Below are 26,040 nucleotides of genomic sequence, written 5' to 3'. Positions count from 1 at the left end.
TTTTGATTCCAGAAACCTCTAGATTGCAACAAAGTGTCAGAATATTATTTCTGTAAAACTCTTTGAACTTTACATGTTAATTAATTACCTGTTTCTGAATAAAATATTATTTCCTCTAAATCTCTGTGCTCTCCGATTGAATGTAGGTCAAAGGTTTTAAGTAAACTTTAAAGCTTCATATACCTGATATACAAATGTATACCAGAGGTCGTCTCATAGCAAGAGGTGCCTGGTTTGAATCTGCCAGCCAGCTGAGGCCTGTCTGTTTGGAGTTTGCATAGACAAATGGTTAGGATACACAGGTAATATATTGCTTTTGATAGAAGAAGATGCAGAAAGTCTATTAATGTTTTGGCCTTCTTGTGACAAATGCAGTTTGGGTGGTGTTTACATTATATTTGGCAGTTGTGTTCTAAGTTTGACCGTTGAAAGTAGCCTATTCAAAGCAGAAAATGTGCAATAGGATTTGGCCTTTATGTTTCTCTGAAATTTTTTGGAGAGTAACCTACTCAAATAATGCTTTTTTTTTTATTGTGTTCAGGTACAATGCTTTGTCCTCCTTAAATAAACATATGCATTGCTTTTTACTCTGATATTACCCACACACAGTAAAGGTCAAGGCAACGACACTCACATTTGCAGTTCCGGAATCCGGGTATTTCCTATGCGAACATGAACGCATCATGGGATTGAGCCTACTTTGCGGCTGGGAGGTTGGGCCAAACTCCAATGAATTTACCATACAGACCAACCGAGTGAGCGGAGAAAAGTCTACAACAGAAACACGGCTTTATTTTAGCCTAAAGAATGAGATTTTAAGTTTTGGTTTGGCTCTGATCCTTTTCGGTTTCACGTCTTTAGCTCGTATAACAAATGTGGGATAGTGATTGGAGTTCCTCGTTCCACTACTGTATCTTCTCTCTACCCTCCCTCCCCCTCCTACCGCTTTACCACACAACCAGGAAATCGTCGAGGTGTGCTCCTTTATACTGCTGGTGGCTACACCGTATTCGGGTGTAGATGCTTGTTTTCCGCCGAATTTTGTCCTTTTTTAATATCACTAGTTTGACTTTTAAAGCAGGGCTTCAGGTCTGAAGTTAGCCAAACTTGCCCACGAGGAGAGGATCTCCACTCTGGCCGAACAATGAGGTGGGTAAAATAGCGCAAATCCTTTCATCTTCACTGTGTTTCCATGCTACACTTTGTGTTTCGATCACACGTTTCACAAAAGCAACTGTTCAATTGTGACCGTATATGGTTTCTTTGAGTTCTGCCAAGCACTTTAATCCCCACAGCAGTGGTTAACAACCTATCAAAGCGTATTTCTTACTCAGAAATAACTCGAGCGTCTGGCTGTTTTGGCGTTGTTTTAAACACAGGCCACACATGAAACTGTGTAGCAGGTATTTGTGACACCTGCTAGCAAAAAAACTTTATGTCTTTTGTGTCAGGAAGTATGTGTTTGCAAAGTCGTACTGGAAGCCCAGTCATAACTGTTTTAGTGTGGCATCTTCTAAGAAAGTATTTTCAAATTGGGATTCTTGAGCAGGTTTTGTATCTGCTTCAAACACTCCATTTTTACTCTCCTCTTACTCCACGAGCTGTAGAACTTTAAATGATTGGGCCTAAACAGAACCACTATCGTGCAATTCAAAAAAAGGGTGAAAAAATATCAGTGAATTGTTTAAAGGCACTTCAGCAGGGTGGGTTTTTCTTTCACAAAGAAGGCACGTTAACTGCACAATGTCCACTTCACCACCCTGCTGCTCCATAAATACATTTTCTTTCTGTATATATGGTGGCATGTATTCCACAACCCCCCAGTATACATATTTCCACTATTTTCTCCCTCAGGGAATACAGAGTTTTGCACCAGGAGAAAAAGTGCTCCATGGAAAGCTCATTGTCCACAAATTCCACATCCTGTCACAGCCTGTGCAGTTGGCAAATTACTTGCTTTGAAGCATTCCTGCCGGATCGGACTTCTCTGGGCTTACTATTTTTCCTAACTATTTATTCTAAACATATCTTCCTCCACTTGTGTCAAGGAACACCATTTATCTTGTAAAAGCTTCATAGATGCAAGTTTAAATGTGGACTATGTGGTACAGAATAGTGGGGTTGATAACCTATGTGACAATGATTTTTTTAAATCCAAAACGCATTGCGCTGTCCTTTCTGTAACAATATATCTAAGCTCAGCACATGGATCCAGGTTTGTATTTGTTATTCACATACTTTGGCATAGTAACTTTGTCACAGACAGAGAAATGCATTGAACTTACACTTTTAATGAGGGTGCTGATAAAGTCAATGCAATAGTTGGCAAAGATTACAGTTTTAACAGACTTGACATAATAAAAAGCCAGTTAAGCCAGCAAAACAAAATAATTAATAGAATTCTTAGAGGAAAAGGCTTGTGTTTAATTTTGCTTCTTGGTATATAATAAAAACTATTACACGTTGTGCAATATGATAATCAAACTGCCTTGTGTTTAAATTCAATTTAGCAGGCGCTTTTGTCCAACATACATCATAGAGTTCTTCTACAACATCTACAACCATAAACACTCCAGCAATTGGACTGCATCAAAGACTTACTATGTAAATATTTAAGCATAGAAGCTTTTTGTCTGTATTTGGGTATCTTCATGCCCTTCAAAGTGGCACCTCCCAGCAGTTAATGTAGTTTTTGATCTGTTTGATGATTGTAGGTCTTATTTACTGCTCCTGCTATCCCTCCATTTTGGCCTTGACAGCCTGTGTCAACTTGTATAATAGGAAGAGACTGGAATATGGCTCCACTCATGTTCATTGTCATTCATGCCTGTGGTATGTGAGTGTTGATGCAGAAGGGCAGTCAGTTGGTCAAAAGTTCAACAATTTGACCCATTTGAGGAATCCTCTTGTTCCATCTCTTTTCTACAACTGTATTGTCACTGACCACTTTAGTGCAAATAAGTTGGCTTGAAGAAGATGCTAGTGAAATTTTGAGAAGATCGACAAATGTGTTTGGTTATAGCTCTCGAATATTTACATTTTTGACTGACATCCGGGGTCAGCCCTACACATGGGTCTGTATGTGACTGACTGACTGACAGTGTGAGTGAGTGACGGTACTTTCAGAGCCAAATAAAGTAAAAAAGAGATAACGGCCCGGGAAATGCTTCAAAATAATAGCATTGTGTACAAACGAGGGGAGTCAGAATTCCAGATCGGGCTTTTACATTGAAAAAGCACAAGTGTTCTACCAATCTACTTCACTCTCCATGCCTGTGACTTTTACTACAGGAATAAATTTAAATATTGCTGTCAGAGATCAATAGGACTGATCACAATTAATTTTCACTGTCTATTTTGGCAGAGAACCACGCACTGCTCGCGGTAAAAATAGTCGAGCCTCCTATTCTCTACATTTTTGGCATGTGAGTCTCGCGTGTATCACGCCAGCAGTGTGAGGACTCTCCTCTATTTTCATGCATTTAAAATGAAAATGAACACATCCCGCAGCCGTCATGCACACGCCACACTTCCAGTGTTGCCCACAAAAGCGCACATTGACTTGATGTGGTCAGCCACACTAGTTTTTTTTTAAAGATTATTTTTTGGGATTTTTTTATCATTTTTATATAGGACAGCTTAAGAGAGACAGGGATTTTGGGGAGTAGAGAGTGGGGGATGACATGCACCAAATGATTGTCAGACCAGGAGTCGAACCTGCGATCAGTGCGTCGAGGACTTTAGCCTCTGTACATGGGGCGCCTGCTTTACCAACTGAGCTAAACCAGCGCCCCCACATACTAGGTTTTGACCTAGTACTGTTGAATTTCAAATGATCATGTTTATAAATTTCCTTTCGTATTCTTTTCTTCCCACGTTTATCTCTGAGTAATGGCTGTGTTTTTTGCGCTGCAAGATCTTACCTATTTGATTATGTGGCACAGGCAGTGCATCTGCAGGCAGTGCATTATTCACTATTCCTGTCGGAGCTGACTCCTAACTTCCACTTATGATTCACTGTCTGGGTCTCTGTGATTAAAAGACCTGTCCTATCTGACATGGGCGGTACAACTGCCTCAGACTCACTAATTATACTTATGACGTAAGCATACACATACACTCACAGGTGTAAAATGTCTACTTGACAAACTGTTTGTAACCTATCAAGTTCCTTGTACTCAGTTTAAGCCCTACATGCCTAGGAGCAATGCTTTTCTTACACTCTTGCATGAGCATTTTCTTGATCAGGCTTAAATGCATGGAAATGGTCTCCCTTGTTTCTCAGCTCCAGCTTTTCTAGTGCCTTGGCAGTAACTTGAAAGAAATGCAGCTCTAACGGTGATCTTTACATTTGTTACTGTCCGCTTCCCCCTCTGTTAAAATGTCCCAACAGACCAGTAGCTGTCTTTAAAGACATTCAGGTATATAACGGTCTATGTCTATTAAAGGCAAAAGTGATGAAACTGATTGGTGTTATTACAAGCAGCATGTTCATGCCATAGTGTTGTAATGTTCACATAAACAAGTGTGCTGAGATGCAGATTTTTCATGTCCCCACTTGTCATTCCCCCCAACACATAAATAGGCAATTATGCTGACGTGCCTCTTGGATTAGACACTACACTACACTACACTACAGTAGTTGCTCAACATAAAAAAAAACTACTTTTGTCTTTGTACTTAGTTACAATCCAGTTTCCTCTGAGTTCTCCTCTGAGTAATACTTAACCTTTCCCCAACTAACTTGTTGGTTGTGTCTCACCCATATTAAAATTGTTTACTGAGCTTGGTGTTTTAAATTTGATGTTTAACTTTTACTGGAAATTTGAATAATATCTTCAATTGATAGAAACTGAATTGTAGACTATAATCTATAAATAGTAATTTCCAGCTTCTCAAATGTCAAAGAATATGCATTTTTCACTAAGTTCATAAGTATTTAGTCAAAAGAAATGATTATTGATAGTTAAACTTTCGAAATGATTCTTAAGTGCACCATTACTGTGATAGAAATTTTCTGGAAACATTAACTGCTTTAATACAACTAGAGATGGTAAAGGGATACCTTAATCTAAATGATAGAACAAAATCCCTGACAGTCAACAAATCAGATCAGAAAAACTCAGGGTACAATTTGCCATCTGGTTTACCCTAATAAGTAATTAATGTCCTAATAGCAAGGTTCTTCATTATAATAGTTGAAAACATGAAGGAAACATTTCTTTTGAGATTGACTCTTTCCAAGATAAGCATAGCCATATACTGAAGGACAGAAAAATACATCTGTTAGTTGATCTCAAAACTAAATTGGGTGTTCTCGCCTCCCATTGCACTAAGATTCTTGGTTATAGAACTTAGAGTTACAAGCAGAACATATTAGCCTGATACTCAGTCTTCTGTGCCTTTTGTTTCACTTTAGTATATCAGAAAGAGGTTTATTTATGTTCATTAATTTCTTGCTACACAGGGGGATTTGATAGTTGATGTAAAAGAACCTGTACAGCTGCCTTGATCTTATCCATGCACGCCTTTTTCTTCCTAGTATTCTGATGCAATTTTTCATGGACGTAGGAACGTAGAAAGAAGGCCAAAGGCGTCCCCAAATGAGCATGAGCTCCTATCTATTGGACATCCCATCAGTCTAAAGCAATATAATCTATGAAGCTCTGTTTATAAGATTGTCCTTCCAACCAGTGAAATAACCTCCCTGGGAACTTGCACCAGACATTAATAAAACCACTGAACAAATCTGATATGTGGGTGACTATTCAAGGGTCTGAAACCAGGATAAAATGTTTTTCTTTATGTTAACATGCAAGACTTCTCTTCTGGCAAGCACCTTGCTATCACCTTTGTAAAACAAAGAAGAAATGTGGAGCAGTTTCCACTGAGACAGAATGAAGTGAAAGACATTTACGAACCATGTGGTCTTTTTCTATAGCAAAGCAGAATGAGAATGAATGGAGAGGCTGGTCTAACAACGTAGTGAAACCTGAGCTTGTGGGCAGAAATGCTGCTGTGATATATTATATGGTCAGCACTGCTCATGGTTCCATGGATACATTGGGTTCATCAGGGGTCCACTCCTTAATGGAATGTAATGGATGCTAGTTCGTATTAGGGCTGGGTTTGGCAAGAATCTCACAATTGCGATACTTTGCAATACTCAACATAATTTACTGAAAATGTACATAATTTACTTTTATACACATCATATGAAAGTAAAGTGAAAATATTCTTAATGTGTCACTATAATCAAATGTAGATGCCGCAACATGAAAATAAAATATTTAGTGTTCTTACTGTGTCACTAAAGACTGAAGAACTCATAGGAAAATAAGGTGCATACAAAAAGTTTTATGTGCAACTGAACTGAAATAAGTATGGCTGCTATATTATTACAATGTTTCCCACACATAGACGACACCAGGAGAGGTCACCCAGGTATATTATTATGTTTCTTACTTTATCTGTTCAAGATCTTCATCCACCATTGATTTATTAATGAATATACTCCCTTCGCGCTGTGCCCCTCCTGCACCCGTTCCGAGCAGCATACATGCTCGTCAGACAAACACAAATACAGAGAGAAGTCCACCGGTACATCCTTCCTGTCTCCTGTTAAATATGGACCTAGTTATGGCGCTGTTTTAAAGCTTTGAAGTGCTGATGTCACCCAGAACCATGTCAGCTTTGGATCACTTTGATGCACACATCTTTAAATATGAGCCTCCTTCACAACATGGAGTCGCAATGAAAAATGCCCCTTATGTCTTTTTAATTACTTTGTCAAACTTAACTCTTGATAATGCAAACGGAGCAGACATATTGTGATCGAGAAACGGGTAGAGGGACATGCTGCTATTTAACAGCATTTCAGTTAAGGCAGAGCTGTAGGTGTGTGGAGAAACGGGGTTATCTGTGTGGTGTCTTGTTAGTGCGATCGTAGGTTTGTCATTTAAATCCTTTGTATCTGCTTTGGCTGCATAACCGAAGTGTGGTTCGGTGTCTACTTTGATTTTTCCCCCCTGCTCTTCTGCAGTAATGCCGGCAGTTACGGATGCAGGGAAGAAACCAGCCTACTAGCGTTACAGCAACATCTACAGGAGCGGAGGTTGTTCTAATCACAGGAATTTGAGTGAAATATTAGGGCGTCTTAAATCCATTTAATGTATCGATATGAGGGTCGGGAAAATCGATACATTATCGTGAAAATGAAATATCGCGATACTTTGCTTTATTGATGTTTTTGCACAGCCCTAGTTTGTATAAAATTAGCTGGATGCATTTATATCTTTCAGGTCCTTAGATCATAAATTAACTTATCTGGGGTGATTGTTATTGCTGATACACAGGGGCTTTTATTAAATGGTAAATGGTAAATGGACTGTACTTGTATAGCGCTTTTCTAGTCTTTGCAACCACTCAAAGCTGCTTTTACACTACATATCACATTCGGGCATTCACAAACTGATGGGAGAGGCTGCTACGTAAAGTGCCCTACTGTCAATCAGATATCACATTCATACCCGTTGGCTATGCTAACGGCAGCAGTTTGGGGTTCAGTGTCTTGCCCAAGGACACTTCGACGTGTAACCTGAGGGAGCTGTGGATCGAACCTCCGACCTTCCGATTGAAAGACGACTGACTTTACCACTGAGCCACAGATTAAACAATATTGGAGAAGCCAAGCAAATGATCAGCAAATCAGCAGTTTTATTTAATCATTATTAGGCACCACTTAAACTCAAGGTAGAAAGAAGAGATAACATTGCTACAGGAGAGTATTACCATATTGTAAGTAAGTGTTTATAGCTATAGTAAATGTTTACTATGAATGAACAAACAATGAAAATATCAATACCTACAGATGGCAAACGTTAAAAACAGTTAAATAAAATTAACAAATTTCAACTCTGAGTTAAGTGAAAACATTTTTCTTCATGTGCAAGGGAAAGATAGCACAAGCTACAGCAGCAGACTGTGGATGTTCTTCAGAGAATTAGGCCTGGTCGAGGAGGATGGGCTCAAACCTGTAAAAGGATCTGAGCACCGTGAGGGGGACAGAGGTGAGATGGTTCCAAATTTGGAGTGTTCCACTCATGCCCCCCCAACACACACGCACGCACACACACACACGCACACGCACACACACACACAAAGACGACTACCCGGCTTGGCTCTTTCTGTAAAAAACAGTTCTTGTATATGTGTTAATATTATGCTCAATCACAAGGCTAGAACCTGTGCAACAAGAAACAGCATGTGTAAAATGACAAAAATGAGGAAGTAAAGTTGGCAGAGGAAAAAGGCTAAAGAGGGTTGATAGGTGTCCTTTTTTAAGCTAAAACTCCCTTTTAGCCTTTAGTAGGTAGGAACAATATAAAAAAAACAATATGCTTTCCGAAATTTAAATGTTTTTTTAAATTGCTTTAATGGATATTTCCTTTCTGTTTCATACATTACACTCTACATACATTACAGAGCCCTTACAATAATTTGCAACAGTGTTAAGATTCCATTATGTGTTTGTGTTCTCCTTCAACCTGATATTTAAAGAAAAACAACTGCATCGATAGGAAGTCTATTTTTGAGTCTGACCTGTGGACTACACATTGACATTTACGGGACAGTTGGCTCTCACAGCTCAACAGTAACAGTATTTTGCAGTTTGGCAGTGTGAAAGCTTATCTTGCACCAACTTTCCCTCTTTCCCAAGATATGACATGACATTTATGTTGTACTGGCAGTCGTGGATCCAGCTTAACATCGCTGACAGCCATATACAAGGCCTGAGGGTGGTATACACTTGGCATGTCCAAGTCATTATCAGACATCAATTATTTAACAGATATCATGGCCTATGTTCAGTGTGCATAATCGATGCCAATAATCGACGCTTTTAAAATGAAATAAATCCTCATCAAATGATCTGCATTTTCATATTGCGAAAGATTTTTTTCATTTTGATATTTATCTTCATGGAATCTACATGTGGAAAAGGAAAGAGAAGCTGCCTCAAATCTTTATTTCCAAAGAAAATTAATTATCTAGACTAAGACTAAAAAGTCACAAGACTAAAAAGAGTTGTAAAAGTTGATTTTCTCATGCTAGATTTGCTAAATCCTTGCAGTCCACGTGTCAGAATATTGTATACAGAAGAGCATTCATGTACTGGCTTTTTTCCCTCTTTGCTCTTTGCAACTTCCACTTCCCTTTTTCACTTCTGTCTGCAGGTTGTGTTGGTCAGTGATGTGAATTTCTCACGTGTCTTGTGTCAGCTATGTAGGTGCTGTGGTGGAAAAGGCAAATTTTTCACTCTTTACTTAAGGATGATTTCTCACTTTATACATACAGACAACACCGATAAGCCACAACATTATAACCACTGACAGGTGAAATAAGTAACATTGATTATCTCGTTACAATGGCACCTGGCAGTGGGTAGGATAAAAGTAAAGCGGCGACAGGTCATGGGCGGCCAAGGCTCACTAACACATATGGGGAATAAAGGCTAGCCCGTGTGGTCAGATCCAACAGAACAGCTACTGTAGCTAAAATTGCAAAAAAAAAAGCTAATGCTGGTTCTGATAGAAAGGTGTCAGAACACACAGTGCATCACAGTTTGGTGCAGACTTGCAGCACAGAGGAGGGGAGAGCTGCTGCGCAGTCTGAGGAAGGGAGGGAACGTGAGTTTGGAGTGAAATGATCACGTGATATGAAACTTAGTTTCATCATGAAACCTGATACTCCTCCACAGCTCTGTATTTTATAGAGAAACATATGAACTACACAGCATATGGAGATATGACAGCATGTCGAGATGTAGTTTATACTTTATAGTGACTGAGCGGAAATACGGACGGATCGCAACATTATTGAGCAAGGTACAGAGCATTCTGTCTCCACGTCTGTCTCCTCCCTGTGCAGCATGTTAATGCTGATAAACTACGCGTGGATCACTTCCGATTCATCTTATCCACTGCATGTCGAGATTTTAGGCTTTATAAAGGATGTTTACGGAAATACGGACGGATCGCGACCCTATTAAGTCAGTGGCAGAGCATGAGATACACACACGCACGCACGCACGCACGCACGCACACACACACACACACACACACACACACAGATCTGTGTCCTAAGATACAGTCTCCTTCCTGAATGAATTCAGACACGATCTGTCTGTATTTCTGTCCTTGTGACCGTGATTTATGTGCATGCTTGTCAATGATCAAGGCTTCGCACCTGCCCTCCGATGGCTCTGCCAAGGGAAATTTGTTTAGGAATTGATGAGCACAACTGAAATTTAAAATTTGTTAATGTTTCGCCAGAATCAAATTTTTGAACCAGCTCTATTTTAGAACTGGTTCTCGATGCACAACCTGAAACACAACACAGTTCAAGATGTTGACTTGGCCTCCAAATTCCCCAGATCTCAATCCAATCTACCATCTGTGGGATGTGCTGGACAAACAAGTCCGATCCATGGAGGCCCCACCTCACAACTTACTGGACTTATTTGACATTATAAATGTATAACACTTGACTGTCATCCTTGACATGTGGTCTCTTTTAAATGGTTAGTGGACTGTGCTTTTATAGGGTTTTTCCAATTTTCCATTCACACACACATTCATACACTAACATCTAACACTTATTTAGTGCCATACAAGGCTTCTGATAAACTTATCACACACTAATCAGTAGGGCTGATAACTAATGTGAGGCAAATTGACATCAAGCTGCTACTTTATTGTCGCTTGGCGCAAAAGGAGTACTCGCCATTTTCTCATTTTCCATCACTGATCTACAACAAAAATCTGTGCTCTCATAAAGGGCTGCACTAATGTAATGTAAGACAGTGTGAATTGACCGCTGAGGTGCAGTTGGTGTCACCTGCCTGTAAACTGTGAACATGCATACGACGCTTCTGCTGTCACAGATCATGTAAGTGGGATGATCAAGGCAGGCTTTTACTTATGCGGGGCAGCTTTTCAGTGTGTGTTTTGCTGTTATTAGCGGCACCTCTTCCCAGTATTTGGGACTTATATATATGTCCCAAATATAAAAAGTATAATTCGTAAATTGTATATGTACATAAAACACAGTGCATTTATCTGGTGTAATTCCCTGTATTCCTTATATTGAAATAAACATTGCAGTACAAAAAATTGCAATGTCACTTTGTTGTTTTTTTTAAAGACGTGCAGTCCTACTAATCACACACATCCACACAACGCAGACTATGCCTCCAGGAGTTTTAGGTACGACTGCAAGGCGACAAAGTGGTTTGCTTATACAGAGAAACAGAAACAAAGTGTCCTATTGTCATTACCTGTCTGTTTAATGTGATATTTGAATTTAAGGAAAGAAGATAAACCTTATATATCAGTGTTTGTTATCTAACGTCTGTTATTTAAATTTGACACCTACTTCTCAAGGTGTCTGAATCAAGCTGTGAAAGAAAGATTTCTCTACTGATGAGACTTAAAACTGCATGAATGTTTTTGTTTGATTGCTCTAGCTTGTAAAGTGTTGTGCGTGAGTTGGTTTCACTCTTTACCACTGCCTGTTGGCCACAGAGATAGACACCTTGTCCTGATGGCAAGACTGGTGGTATTGTAATCTCCTTGAGGAGAAAGAAGCCTCGTGAAACAGAAGGGACTGAGCGGCTACAATGGAGGCAGATACATTGTATTTCTGTACTTAAAGTTGAGACAGAACACTAAAAGTTTGTCATGTGTTAGCTCCAGGTCTAATAAATGTATATCATTCATCTCAGTAAAACTCCCATGATTCACAGGTTTTCCTATAATTTACTGTCCTTTAGCTGCTCTAGCCTGGCATTTTTTCTAATTATGCCCTTAAGTTATTTGATATACAGGTAACAGTGCATAAATTACACTAAGAAGCATGCCATAGCAGGTCTTTTACTTTAATCATTTGATTGAAGGAGAATGTTGAGGAAAATAGGGAAGAGTTGTAAAGGAGCGTAAGGGGAGGGTCAGGTAAACAGAGGATGAGGACAGCGGAAGACAGAGCCACTGGGCCTGACTGTACTTGCCAGAACATTTTGGGAAAATCTCTCAGAGCACAGCCTTATACAGACATCTTCAAGAGAGCATGTTTCCCGGCTGTGCTCTGCGATTTCCTGTTAACCCCTCCCTGACCAAGAAACAACAGAGGTATGAAGAACTCACTCTAACTGTATTAACAGAAAGTGAAGACAGTCCGTGTTCACTTTTGATAGTGTTTTGAAAATGAATTTGCAAATTGCATGTCATCTTTATTATAATTTCCTTTTATGAAGTCCTCTGTTGTATTCGGCACGTCCTTTGTTGCAGGTATTTTTAAGGTTGATGACTCAAATCCCTCCCAAAGCATCAGCCAGAAACCTATTTGTGTCTAAGGAAAAACCTCTTAAGCCACTGTTCACTTAGCTAGCTTAGTCCCACAGCCAATACCAGTGTGCTCGGAAGTAGACTGGTGGTCTTTTTCTTATGTAGGAGAAGAATTTATTGTTTATGAGAACGCCTTTCGTTGTGGTTTTCCAGTACCAAAGCATAGTCAGTTGGCAGTATTTTGCAGTCTGGTAGAACCTGGGGTCAGGGCATAGACACGTGGCAGGTTGACAGGTGTAAGAGCGTGTACAAGCCCCTGTCTTTTAGCATGCGTCACACACTTTTAGAGTCTCTGTGGCCGTACTAGCGTTATCAATTATGTAGATGCTCACTCTCAGTCTTGTTTCTGGGTCCTAGATTTCTCTTCCATTAAATATGCATCCATTTCCCAGTCCTAAGTCTCTGTCCCCTCCCAGTTCCCATAAGCCATTCCTGCTTTGCACAGCATGCTTGATGCAGATGAGGTCAGAGAGTGCTGCAGTGTTATCCATTAAAACCGAGTTTGTTTTAACTTGCTTAAAGACACTGATTGGTATTCGATGTTGATTGTAAATGGACTGAAGATGGACGGTGCCTTCAGGCCACCTTCTCTAGTTATTTAAAGTCCTTTATTTACACAGTATTGTTGGTTTTTACCCTTTTTATAGTTTCAGAATTTTGTGTTTTGTTTTTTTGCCTTTAAGCCTAGTTCAAATATTAAAACTTAATTTCTATGCTATAGAATTGTGAATTGAATTGTAAATTATGCGTCCCGAGGTACTGAGAATCTGAATTTGTAGTATTTCACTTTCGTTATTCACTCTTTATTTAAGGTTCATAACGTTGTAAGCTGAGAAGTAAATAAATTCAATTTTGTATGAACCTGATTTAAATTATGGTTATATGAAATTTTGGAACCTGTGAGTGTATCGACATCGATTGTTCAGGCTGAGGCAGACCTTATTAGGCAGTGCTGGCAGCAGGAAGTGGGTTGTGGCTTATGTGCTGTGTCAAAGGAAGTAGCAGATTGTATCATGGGTGGGACAGATGGAGGGAGTAGGGGAGAGGTGGAGGAGATGGATTAAGGGACCAAGTAGAGAAAGGGGGGCGGCTAGTAAAAACACTCAAACCAACAGTCAGCCACCTTTTGTTCCTCTGTGTCTCTGTTCCCGTCCACCTTTAGTGATCAGTGTCAGTATTTTTTTTCTTGTTCCAATTTACACTTGTATGGGCTATTTGTATGTGCTGTATTTGTTTTTATAAAGTTACTGAATCGTTTCCCACAATAAACAATTAGTTGATCTTTAGTTCTCAGCGTCTGAAACACACTCTGTAGCCTCCATCTCTGCTACCTTCACTTGCATGTGTGCAGGCATTCCTGAATGTGTTGAATCTTGTATGTTTTCTGTGTGGGACTATAAAGCAATCTTTTGTCTTTGATCTTACAGCAGACATTTTCTTAGTGTGTGGAGATGAATGTCGAGGATAAAGCAGCTTTAAGATTCAAAAGGCTTGTCTCCCTTATGGAGCTCCGTACAACTCCCTGTCTTTGGCCTGCGTTGTTTTCCAGTCTCCAATCTTTGTTTGGAATCAAACTTATTTCAGTTAAACCTCTCAAGCTCCCCGTTGCCGCTCACATCAAATTCAAAACCCTGTTGCTTGTTTATAGAACAACTCCCATCACAACAGGGCCCCAAGTCGCTAAGAAGCTAAAGAAGAAGCTAAAGACCCAGCTCTTTTATGAACACCTCTCCACTTAAAGCTCATGTGAGGAGTTTTTTGTTAGCTATGAAACAGACTGAAATTAATTCTGATTACTCTATATGGGCTACAAAAGCAAACCAGACCATCAGCGACAAGACTGATTATTGCTATATAATTATTTTTAATGCCTGAAACAGCTGGCTGGGGGTAGGTGTCAGATGAAGCGATTAACTGCAAGCTGCCTTCGTTTACATTTTCCAGGGCAGAAATTTAAAGTGAGTTATACATTTGACTGCTAAAGAAAGCAGGATGAGAGTTAAGAGTTAAAAACCACCACTTAAGCATGTACAGGACAAAATCAGCAAAGAGATAAGGGGTACGGCTTTGTCCACAAAGAAAGCCAAAATCAACACAAACTGAAAATTCCTCATAGCAGCTTTAATGATATTGATGCTATTGATGACGGTGACATTGAGGATGTGGTTTATGTTGATTAGGATACTCATGATGATGACGACTATACTGACTTTGTTGATGTTGTTGATTTGAAAAAAGCCCTGTGTAATGCCTGTTGGCATCTGTGTCCGATCGCACTTGAAGCTGTTTGTTGGCACATAGTGACTTTGTTCCCTCCTGTCTTGATTGTTTGTGTTGTATTAACTCTCAGATGTCATCGCTTTGGACAAAAGCGTCTGCTAAATGAAATTGTAACAAATCAACACTTGCTGCATTCCTATGTCTTTTACGTCTGGAAAGCTATGAAGTATCCTCTATGCTTTGCGTCGATTTTACTGCTGCAATAATTACTCAATAGATTTATTAGTCTAACAAAGGTCGAGGCAAAACTTGTGCAGCTTTCCAGGAGCTGAATTGGTTTATGTTAGAATCCCCTGAGCTTTCATCATTCACAAGGTATTTAACAGGAGCCGGAATATATTTGTGGGGTCTTCTCCACTCCAAAACAAACGGACACAGTGATGAAAACTTGTAAAGAGACCCATCAAAGGAGGCTTTAACATGCCCCAAAACTCATGAAACTTGTCACACACATAAGGGTGGCGAAAAATTTGATATTTTATGGGCATGAGTTCAGCAAAATGGCTCCATTGCGCCCTGTAGAAAATTTCAAAAAAGGGTCCTCATAGAGGTTACTTTTAACTACATTTATCATATTTGGTAAGTATACACTCAATCAATCAATCAATCAAATTTTATTTGTACAGCGCCAAATCATAACCAAAGTTATCTCAAGACATATTACACATCTTTTTTTATATAATTTAGAGAGAGCAAAAATATCTTGTCAATGGCAGAGGTCAGAGGAGAATGGCCAGACTGGTTTCAAGCTGATAGGCCACAGTAACTCAAATAACCCTCTTTACAATCAAGGTATGCAGATTAGCATCTCTGAACACACAACACGTTGAACTTTGAAGCAGATGCGCTACAGCAACAGACGACAACCCCGGATGACACTCCTGTCAGCTAAGAACAGGAAACTGAGGCTACAGTTCGCACGGGCTCACTAAAATTGGACAATAGAAGACTGGAAAAACATTGCCTGGTCTGATGAGTCTTGATTTCTGCTGCGACATTTAGGGTAGGGTCAGAATTTGGCTAACATGAAAGCATGGGTCCATCTTGCCTTGTATCAACGTTTCAGGCTGGTGGTGGTGGTGTAATGGTGTGGGTGATATTTTCTTGGCACACTTTGAGCCCCTTTTGTACCAATTGAGCGTCTTTTAAATGCCACAGCCTACCTGAGTATTGTTGCTGACCATGTCAATCCGTTTATGACCACAGTGTACCCATCTTCTGATGGCTACTTCCAGCAGCATAACGCGCCATGTCACAAAGCTGAAATCATTTCAAACTGAGTACAGTGAACTCATTGTCATGTTCAAGAAACCAGATAGCCTCCACAGTCACCAGATCTTGATCCAATTGAGCACCTTTGGGATGTGGTGAAATGGGAGATACACATCATGGATGTGCAGCCGACAAATGTCAATATAGACCAAAATCTCTGAGGAATGTTTCCAGCACCTTGCTGAATCTATGCCACGATTTGGCTGGTGAGTGTATATATCCAGTCAAGATGCACAAAAAAGCCTATTGCACCCATACCTAAAACCAAACAGGAAGTCAGCCATTTTGCTTTGAATTTTATAATAAGTTCCTGTTTTTGGCTGTTACAGGGTCCATACTTCAATGAACTCCTCATAGGGACTTAATTCGATCTTCTCCAAATCTGGTCAGTGTGTTGACGAGACATTGAAGACTAAAATTATTAAAAGCTAGAGTTGGAGCATTGGTTTAGCTCAGTTGGTAGAGCAGACTGCCCATGTATAGAGACTATAGTCCTTGACGTACTGATCGCAGGTTCCACTCCCGTTCTGCCAAATATTTGATGTAGCCGCCACTCTCTACTCCCCACATTTCCTGTTTATCTTCAGCTTTCCTATATAATAAAGGCAAAAGGCAAAAAACTCGAGTTTTCATCACAGGGCCTGGTCGTGGGTCAAACTTTGTTTTTTGGCATTTTGCAAAACTGAAAATCATTGTCACTCTCACATATAATCTTCAATCTACTTTATATTTGACATGTATGATAAGAGTCCCAGCCTAAACACAACTACTGCATCTTGTTTATTGATATTATAACTAGAAATATAGATATTATTATTACTTAATATTTAATTAACATTTATATATTTCTATTTGTGCATGAGAGCGATCACTCTAAACAAGTCTGTCTGTCACTGTAAACAAGGAATCCTGTCTACAGGTCACAGGAGCTGAGCGCACCTGCTGGGCATTAATAAAAAAAGGTCTTATCTCTTACGTCCGACTTAGCTTCGACACACAAACCAACAAACTGGGCTATGACTTCACTAAACTGAAATTTATACAGCGGAACAACATGTCTCATGCTCAAATGACCACCTTGTGCTCCACGTTCACGCTGTCCTGCATGCACCCTCTCTCTCTCGCTCTCTCTCGCTCTCTCTCGCTGAGAGAGTGCAGTAATACTAATATTAATGAATGTATATGAAACGGGATAAATTTCACTGAAATCCCTGATGAGCCTCTCTAGCCACAGAGCACTGTCATCACAGCGCTGGCATCTCGTGCGCTTGTGGCATCGATGAGAGGGGCTGGTGCCGCTGACTTGTCCCGCCGGTAATGCCTTTACCAAAATGACCAATAATGGTTTGGATGGCTGGTTTAGCATATTTCTATAGCGCATAGGGGACGGAGTTATTATGAAATAGTGATATTTTTTGGTTGAAAATATATCTGACTTCAGCAGATTTTACCGGCAAAAAGGGTAATTACCGGATAACAGAAACCCTGGTGTATGTATAATTTTTAGTATTTTGTTGAATGTTAAATGTTAAAGCTGCTACTACAATCTAATTTCCCCTCGGGTTTAAATAAAGTCAGCCATCCATCCATCCAGCCGGCCATCCAGCCAGTCAGTGATGACTAGAGGAATCCTGGAAGCAGCAGGGTGTGCATGAGCCACAGGATTTGCTGCAGCCACGGGCTGTGCACCTGTAGGTATTGCTATCAGCACGACCCAAATTTATATGTACTATAATAAAGTAGAATAGGATATATTACTTTATAAAATAGATAAAATCAAACACAAAACAGCCTTATAGATAATAGTTAATATATATAGACGCATTCAAGTTTTCGTGTTAAATGTAGAGCCCGACCAGTTTATCAGTCAACCGATTTTATTGGCCGATATTCGCACTTCGCAGATATATCGGTATCGGCATAGGAGTCCTCCAATATATATCTACATTTAATTTCAACAGTGCTGCGGGTTAAAGCCAGTTCACCTACTGACATGCAGAGGGCGCAATTTTAACTCCAACAGCGTGAGAGCAAAGCTCTCATTCATGAAAATAAAATACAGCTGAAGTCAAGAAATGAAACAGCCACCTCACTCATGGTTACAACCATAAACCTGCACAAAAATGACAATTACCAACATATGCAGAACATATGTTGTAAACAGACACATTAAAAACACTAAAAAAATATTGTTTTGCATTTTGAAACATAAATAGCAAACTTAACAACTTAAACTACTCAGTCAGCACTCGGCTGCAGGCATGATGGGAAATCAGGACGTCACTATCGCTGCCATAGTGCGCGTCACAGCTGAGCAGAGCAGCACCCACAGTGAAAGGAAGCTTCATCTTTCCCATACAGAACGAAACTTTGTGAACAACAAACTCATGTTAAAATCACAGTAATCAGCCAAAGAAAGCTTGCTTTCAGAGCACCGCTGTTTCTACCCTCTGCGCAGACACCTCCGTATTACTCCGCAGGAAGATTCAGGGTTTTGTTTTAATAAGCCATCGTCGCGCTGCTGCCAGGTGTGTGCATCTGTCTACTCCGCCTGCAGCACACCTGCAGCTCCTTCCAGCAGTGAGACACAAGCGCACGGACTGTTGTCATTCACAGAACGGCAAAAGAAGACGTTTTGTGAAGTCCCTTTCACGTCTCATAAAGATGTTAAAGTTACAATGTTACGGTGTTACAGACAGACAGAGAGCAGAGCAGAGAGACAGCCATGTCACCGTGATGCTACGTTTTGATTGAGTCCCACCTAGGGATGGGTACCGTATTCTGTACTTTTATAGGTACTGACCGAATTCCGTTGGTACTACCGAGTACCGATTCACGTAAAATCAAACGGTACCATGTTTCGGTACCTAAACGCATCCTCGTGACTGTGAGGGAGTGGAAGAGTAGGCGATTTTCCATGCCGGACTTGAACACAGCATTGCACGCACAAGAGCGTAATGACGTCAGTAGCCGCAGGTTCAGTCAACAAAGCAAGCATGGCTGATAGAAAGCGCTCGAAAGTATGGCTCCACTTTTCAAAATGCGATGCAGATTACGCTCGCTGCAATATTTGTTGCGCGAAGTGCAGGCCAGCGGCGGGAATACTTCCAATCTGAGGAAGCACCTGGTTAAGCACAAGATTTTTATCAAGGCTAAAGAGTGCACAATTTTCGACAGCCTCAGATCTACGGCTACAACTCGTGCATTCGGCACCGTTTGCACGCCTGCACCCGTTAGCGATTCGTCGCCTGCAGCCAGCAACATGGGAGAAGAAATGGCCTTAACATTTGGTGATGGCAACAGCGACAATGACGATGCAAGTGAGGCATCATCATCTTCGTCTGCTCCAGGTAAATAAGCCCAGTGTTTAAGATGACGTTAGCTTGGCATTTTAACTTGCATTAGTTATCATTATCAGCTCGGTTCCTCGTACTTTGTAACGTAAATGTAAATACTTGTTTTCATTTACAGGTCCGTCGGACCCATTGTCAACCCGCCCTAAAGTTAAAGTGAGAGCTGCAACGGTGACTCCCTTTACAAAAGCCAAGGAGACGGCCTTTTACCGTCAGAGGGCAGATGAGTGTCACAGGGCAGTGACTGCTGTGGAGCTGGGTTTTAATTTGTGCATTATTAAGAAAAAACACTGCGTAGTTGTAGTTAAGGCTTCATGTTGAAGAAATTTGTGAAACAACTGCGATGTTACAATACAAACAGTTGGATGTTGTTTTGATATATTTGTCTAAGTTTATAAAATGAGAAATAAATATGTTAAATACAAAAAAATTGAGATTGTATTATTAAACAAATTAACATTTATTACCACATAAACACACACAAAAGTACCGAAAATTGGTACCGTTGAGTACCGATATCGATTCCCAGGTACCGGGTATCGGTTCAAATGTGAAAGGTACCCATCCCTAGTCCCACCTGAGGCTCCAGACCACTGCCCCGAGATAGACAGTCCATGGGTGTCCAAAATGCCCCAAACAGAGCAGAATAACAAGAATAGAAACACAGATGAAGGCCAGATCCTCTGCAGATACAGACACCAGCTCACACTTCTCCTCGATTATGATGTTGATTAAGAGGGAATATTTAATATGGAAAATCCTGCTCATTAAGCCTTTTATTACTATTATTAACAGTATCAGTCTGTCAAATGAGCTGGTCTGTGTTTAGTGAAGGTGGGAAAAACAAGAAAATCATTTTTTGTTCCTACTTTTGTGTGTTTTTGTGTTATACTCACTTCTATTTAATTTGGTATTTTATTTTAGTGCTATTTAAGCTGCTACATAAACACTATTTTATTTGAACTTTGTATGTCATGCAAATGTGACAATAACTTTTTAGATTTTGAATTTTAATATTTTAATTTCAGATATATTTTGAACATATGTGAATATATCGGCCGATATATTGATATCGACATTTGATGAAAACCGGCATCGGCCCCATAAATCTGATATCGGTCGGGCTCTAGTTAGATGTACAAAAAAGGCAGAGCAAAAAGTGCAAAAATATTTTGTCCAAATCAGTTTTTGTTGGTTTGGCATGGGCAGATTTGTTGTACAGCCTGCTCGAGGTAGGTAGGAAATATTTATATCTTTCTGTGGAACAGTGGGATGGAGGAGTCTGTTGCTTAAATTTGCTTCAGTCATTCAGTCATTCTCCATAATAGTGAACAGTTTCTCCTGTATTCTGGTCTCATCCACCTCTTCCAAGCTGTCGAACTGCAGGCCCACAACAGACTCAGCCTTCTTAATCGGTTTATTCAGTCTGTTTGCATCCTTTGCTGTGATGCCTGCACCACATGCACAACAGCAAAGAAGATCGTGCTTGCAACAACAGACTGATAAAACATGGAGCATTTTGCTACAAACATTAAATGACCTAAGCCTCCTGAGTAAGTAAAGCAGCTCAGAAGCAGAATCAGAATCAAGTTTATTGCCAAGTAGGTTTACAAGGAATTTGACTTGGTGTTTAGGGCTGGGTATCGATAAGGATTTCTCAATTCGATTCACAAGGTCCCCATTCGTTTTGATTTCCGAATCAATTCGATTTAGGGGTATTTCAGTTACAGTATTAATGCACCTCTAATCTGGTGCATTATCAAAATTTGTAATGTTTTCAATAAGATTTGACCCCAAAAAGTTACATCATGTCCTTTTTATTTAACATGACAAGCACATAGCAATCAACACAATATTAACAATTTAAGTAGAAGCTTATGAACTTTTTTTCCAGTTTCAGATTTTTTTTGTCTGTATATCTTGCTCATGGTTTTGATTAAACGAACTGGGCTTCAACTTGCGCAACATTTGGCCACGAGACCTCATAGCGCGAAGAACTTAACCACAGGAGACTAAGAGTTATGGGGAAAGGCATATTATAACAACATGACGAAAATACACTTGCGGTCAAAGCCGACGCTAATAGAGAGTAACGTAAACATCAGTTTAAAACTAACTTACATATACATGAATACACGATAAACACACACACACAATAAAAATAGTCCATCAGCGATCACTGATGTGCCCAACAGCTGAACCAGGAAAACAGGTCAGAAGCAGCTCAGAACGAGGAAGCTGAGGAGGAGCTGTTTAATAATGAACTTGTTGTTGGCAGTAGATGGCAGTGATAATGGTGAGGATGACTATGTTGGGGAGAAGGATAGTGGCCTGTAATGGCCTGTCATTTACCATATTAAGGTAAGCTGTAATGTTTATATTTAAGGCAATATCTTATATTGATTAGTTCGGATTTTGCCTGCAGCTGAGCTTTAAAAACAAAAAGAAGATATTTGACTGTGCAGGAATGCCGTTAATGTTTATGCCTATCTGGAGTGTACAAGATTTGTTTTGTTTAACCTTTATTCATCCCCCAGAAGGGAAATCTGTAACTTGTTTTTACTTTATGACATGTGTTTAGGCTATATTTGTCCTGTGGTACTTGACTGGCCACACATTGCACACATTAAAATTGAGATTTGTAGGATTACATGTCCTTGACGATAAGTTAACTTTGATAAATGGAGGGCCTTTTATAAGCCTACTGTAATTTACTGTTTACATTACATTGCACAAATTAAAATTGAGATTTGTAGGACTACATGTCCTTGACGATAAGTTAACTTTGATAAATGGAGGGCCTTTTATAAGCCTACTGTAATTTACTGTAATACACTTTTGTATTAAGAGGATATGCGTACCAATAAATATGTTTGCAGGAAACAAACTGATACAGTGCTGCTGTGTAAACCATGATTCATTAAAATCAACTGTGCAATCAGAGCGGATCATAGAACAATGAGGCTGCATACTAAATGTGTACAGAGGAAATTAGAAATAATGCCCTGTCTCCAACAAATGCCTGCTTTATATAAAGGCCTGGTAATTGTAAAGTGGTTCTGTGAACATTCCTAAAGATTTGACAGCTGACACAGCTGAGCAGAACGTCATCAGTAAAATAATTAAAGTAGTAAAGGAAAGTAATAAATAAAGTAAAAAAATGTCCCTCTTCTGTCCTCGTGTCTCTTACTCACATCTCTCATTTAATTCGTCACTAGGAGGAGCTAAGATGTAAGGAAATGGCACGGGTAAGGGACGCAGGATGCGCAAATTAATGTAATGAGAAGGACCCCTTGTACTCCCTCTGGATCCTAGCGAACGCTTCCAGTTCGTTCATCTTATTTGCCAAGGACCAGACGTTCCCCATAATGATTACAGGGATGCAGGGTTTAAACCTCCATTTCTTGGTTTGACGCAAGCTCTGCACCCCCTCCTTCTCCTTCTTATCACCTCCGATATTTCTCTTCGACAAAAACACTTGGTTGTCCCAGGGCGATCAGCTGGTCGCAGGACAGCAGCGTTGTTGTTGCCATGGCTACCTGTGATCAGGAGCAATTCCAGTAGTAAAAATAAGAGTTTACCAAACCACTAAAGTGCTTTTTGTTTATACTATAGTTAGTATAGTATATAGTATATATAGTATAGCAAAAAAACAGTGCACAGTAGGCCTCTGATACATAAAAATAGTATTAAAGTAAGTATGAAAGTACATTGAAAATAAGCTACAAACTAGTTAACTACTACAAACTAAGTTAAGAAAATAGCCATCTAATTACCTCAGTCTCATGAAGTATACTAGACTATCAATATAGACTCTGATTAATAATTAACTGAATAACTATAGCCCAATTATTGATAGCTAGTAGGTTGAAGGATTTGGAGTTCAAATGCAGAAGAGGTTGGCAGTATTCATTCTTGTGCAACATTTAACAGACAGCATTTTTTTCAACACAATGATTTATTTAAAAAGACAATAAAAGCAGAAGTAAAAAACACCAAACATAATCTAACTAACGCTACTATTTGAGTGAGTGAGTGAGTGAGTGAGTGAGTGAGTGAGTGAGTGAGTGAGTGAGTGAGTGAGTGAGTGAGTGAGTGAGTGAGTGAGTGAGTGAGTGAGTGAGTGAGTGAGTGAGTGAGTGAGTGAGTGAGTGAGTGAGTGAGTGAGTGAGTGAGTGAGTGAGTGAGTGAGTAAAAGGGCATGTCTGTCTCAGGACAGGCAGAGACCGAAATGGAGGTTGTGTCCATCAAGAGACCACATGGCTTAAGTGGCAAATAGGGGAGACAAAGAAATAGAATGGCCGACTCAAGGATGGCCACTGAATGCTGTCCTTTGTCTCAACCAACTTACACTAAGCACATGGGAAGGGTCGAGACCCAGAAAAAGAACCATAAGGTTGAATCCCTGGCTGTTTGGTCTGGTCAAAGGGTCAAAAGGTCAGTCCAAAATATTGTATGTGTGTAAGTCTTAAGAGTGCCGGGTTAGGAAAGAGGGAGGTTAATTTAGCATGCAGACTTTGTCTTTGTAAGTATAAGTAACCTCAACTACAATCAATACCTGACTAAACAGACATTACAACAATACAACTCAGTAACAAATCAAATCAATAACATTACAATACAGTAAACATTCCTGCTAAACCGGTACTGCGAGTTATTCTAGCTTTGCCCAGATATTACATTACCAGACCATGGACGGAAAGGCGTTGCTGTTCTGTGTTGCAGCTTGTTAGGCCGACGATCCTGTTGCTCAACCGGGTTGGGGGAGCAGTGGTTCTGGTGAAGAAATTTGCAGTCGTTGTCGGTGTCCAGTTGGAGGGAAACTGGTCCTTTGTTGCTCCATTATCCTTACTTGAAAAGTTAGCCGGCAGACTCTTTTATCTGCTGCTAAACTACGGTTACTAGTTTGTGCTGAGTAAACTGGTAATCTTTTCAGCAGGATCTCGCATCGCTGCTGAGGCCTTGCTCGGTTAGCAAGCCATGAGAGCTGTTAAATTAGAGGGATCTGCGGCAGCAGCTCCAACCTTCTTGTAGGGCAGTGGAGAGCTTCTGAGCTTCAGAACAAAAGAACCCAAAAACAATGGTGGTCTTTGAGTTTGAGTTTGAGTGTTTAGCTGCCATTTTGAAGAGTCAGTTTAAAGTCCATAAATGAAGATATTGGAGATGCAGTGAATCCCAACATTAGACATCCTGTTCAGACCTGGTATCAACATGTGGTTTTTGATGATCAGATGACAAATTGACGCACAACAGCATAATCAATCCACATAAAATAAAGGCAATAAGTCTGTGTTACCTTATTTGACAGAAATCTCTGCATTTCCCCGTTATTTCTGATCATTTGGTTAAAATGTCTATTATGCTTAAGAGTAAATGAGAACACAATTTACAAAACTGGTTAAAAAAATGAATTGCCTAAAAAATTTGAAGAGGGGGAGGTTTGTGGAGAGCAGGCACGTGCACAGATAGGACCCAATAGGGGCTTGAGCCCTTGCCCTTGTGTCCCCAGAGTCGAAAAGTGCCCTTAATTTAAAAAAATTGAAAATATTTTATTCTACCAAATATAAAGACTGAAATGTAAAGTAGTAATAAGGTATGTATACGTTTAGTGGAAATGTATGATATGTTTGAATGCCATTAAATTGCATCCTTCCTAACTGTCTTTCTCAAAGAAACCACTGATCTAATGAGATTGAATTCGTCTAAACAACTGAACACTGACTGACTGCATAACTTTCATGAAAACATGTCAAATCTGTGGTTTCTTTGTGGAATCAAGTGGTTAGGTAGAATATAAACAGTTCCCATGTTATCAACATAACGTGTGATTACGGATGGCGGCGACGTCATCAGGGTGGGAATGAGTGCATGTTGGTGGGGCAAGTGCCCCTTTTTTTTTTTGAGTGGATCGTGGATAGAAGTACTACACTTTTTTTTTTTTTTTTTTTTTTACATATTATGCAACTTCCTACTTCCACTCAGCAACATTTCAGAGGGAAATATATTACTTTTTTACTACATTGATAAAATTAGTAACTAGTCTATAACTTTACAAATTATGATTTTTCCACAGAAAAGACAATCAGATGAGGACAGAGATAATTAAGTAAAGATAAATAAAAAATCCAAACATCATGTTGGGCTGTTGTTAAGTAGGATATTTTTCACAGACTTTTTAAATGATAAAGAATAAAGTTTAACCAGATGAGGAGGCAATGAATTCCAAATCTTGGAACCTCTGTATGTGATACGAAATTGCAATGAAGTCGTTCGTGACTGCGGGGGCCTGAGTTCAAATGCTTCTTGGGTGGAGTCATTGTGAAACTGATTGTTAGCGCTTAAAAGATTGTGAAAAAAGGGGGGAAGTGTTTTATTTAATGAACCATGTACAAATTGAGCAACTTGGAAGTTGTTTATTTGATAAATATTAAGTATGCCAAGTTTGCAAAACAGAGGTAAAAGCTGACTTTTGGGACCTGAGGAGGCAATGATTCTCACCGCTTGTTTTTGCAACCGAATAATCGGTTGCTGTTTAGTTTGGTGACTACTTGCCCAGGCAATGTTGCAGTAACTAATGAAAGAATAAATCATAGAATAATATAGGTTGAGGGAGACTTTTATGTTTAAGAGATAACACTTCTTCCAATTCTTCCAATATTTTTTGCAATTTTGGATGTAATGAGTGAAATGTGAGGTTTCCAAGATTGACGAGAAAACGAGTTGATTTGGCA

At 39.7% G+C, this 26,040-nt stretch overlaps 1 protein-coding gene across 2 annotated transcripts in view; it reads left to right on the top strand.

Annotated features, from left to right (window-relative positions):
* The first annotated feature begins 739 nt into the window (after positions 1–739).
* Positions 740–26,040, top strand: part of vaspb (vasodilator stimulated phosphoprotein b) — a 55,393-nt gene continuing 30,092 nt past the window's right edge. For both annotated transcript variants that reach the window (XM_069668914.1, XM_069668913.1), the window contains exon 1: positions 740–1,149. In XM_069668914.1, the coding sequence (XP_069525015.1) occupies positions 1,145–1,149 (5 nt within the window). In that variant the 5' untranslated portion in view covers positions 740–1,144. The remainder of the gene's footprint in view (positions 1,150–26,040) is intronic.

This window comes from Semicossyphus pulcher, unplaced genomic scaffold (genome assembly GCF_022749685.1).
Source record: "Semicossyphus pulcher isolate SPU_LCO1_2020_fin unplaced genomic scaffold, fSemPul1.0.p SCAF_19, whole genome shotgun sequence".
NCBI classification, from domain to species: domain Eukaryota; kingdom Metazoa; phylum Chordata; class Actinopteri; order Labriformes; family Labridae; genus Semicossyphus; species Semicossyphus pulcher.
The sequence above is the reverse complement of the archived record's forward strand: the minus strand, read 5'-3'. Positions and strand labels throughout refer to the sequence as shown.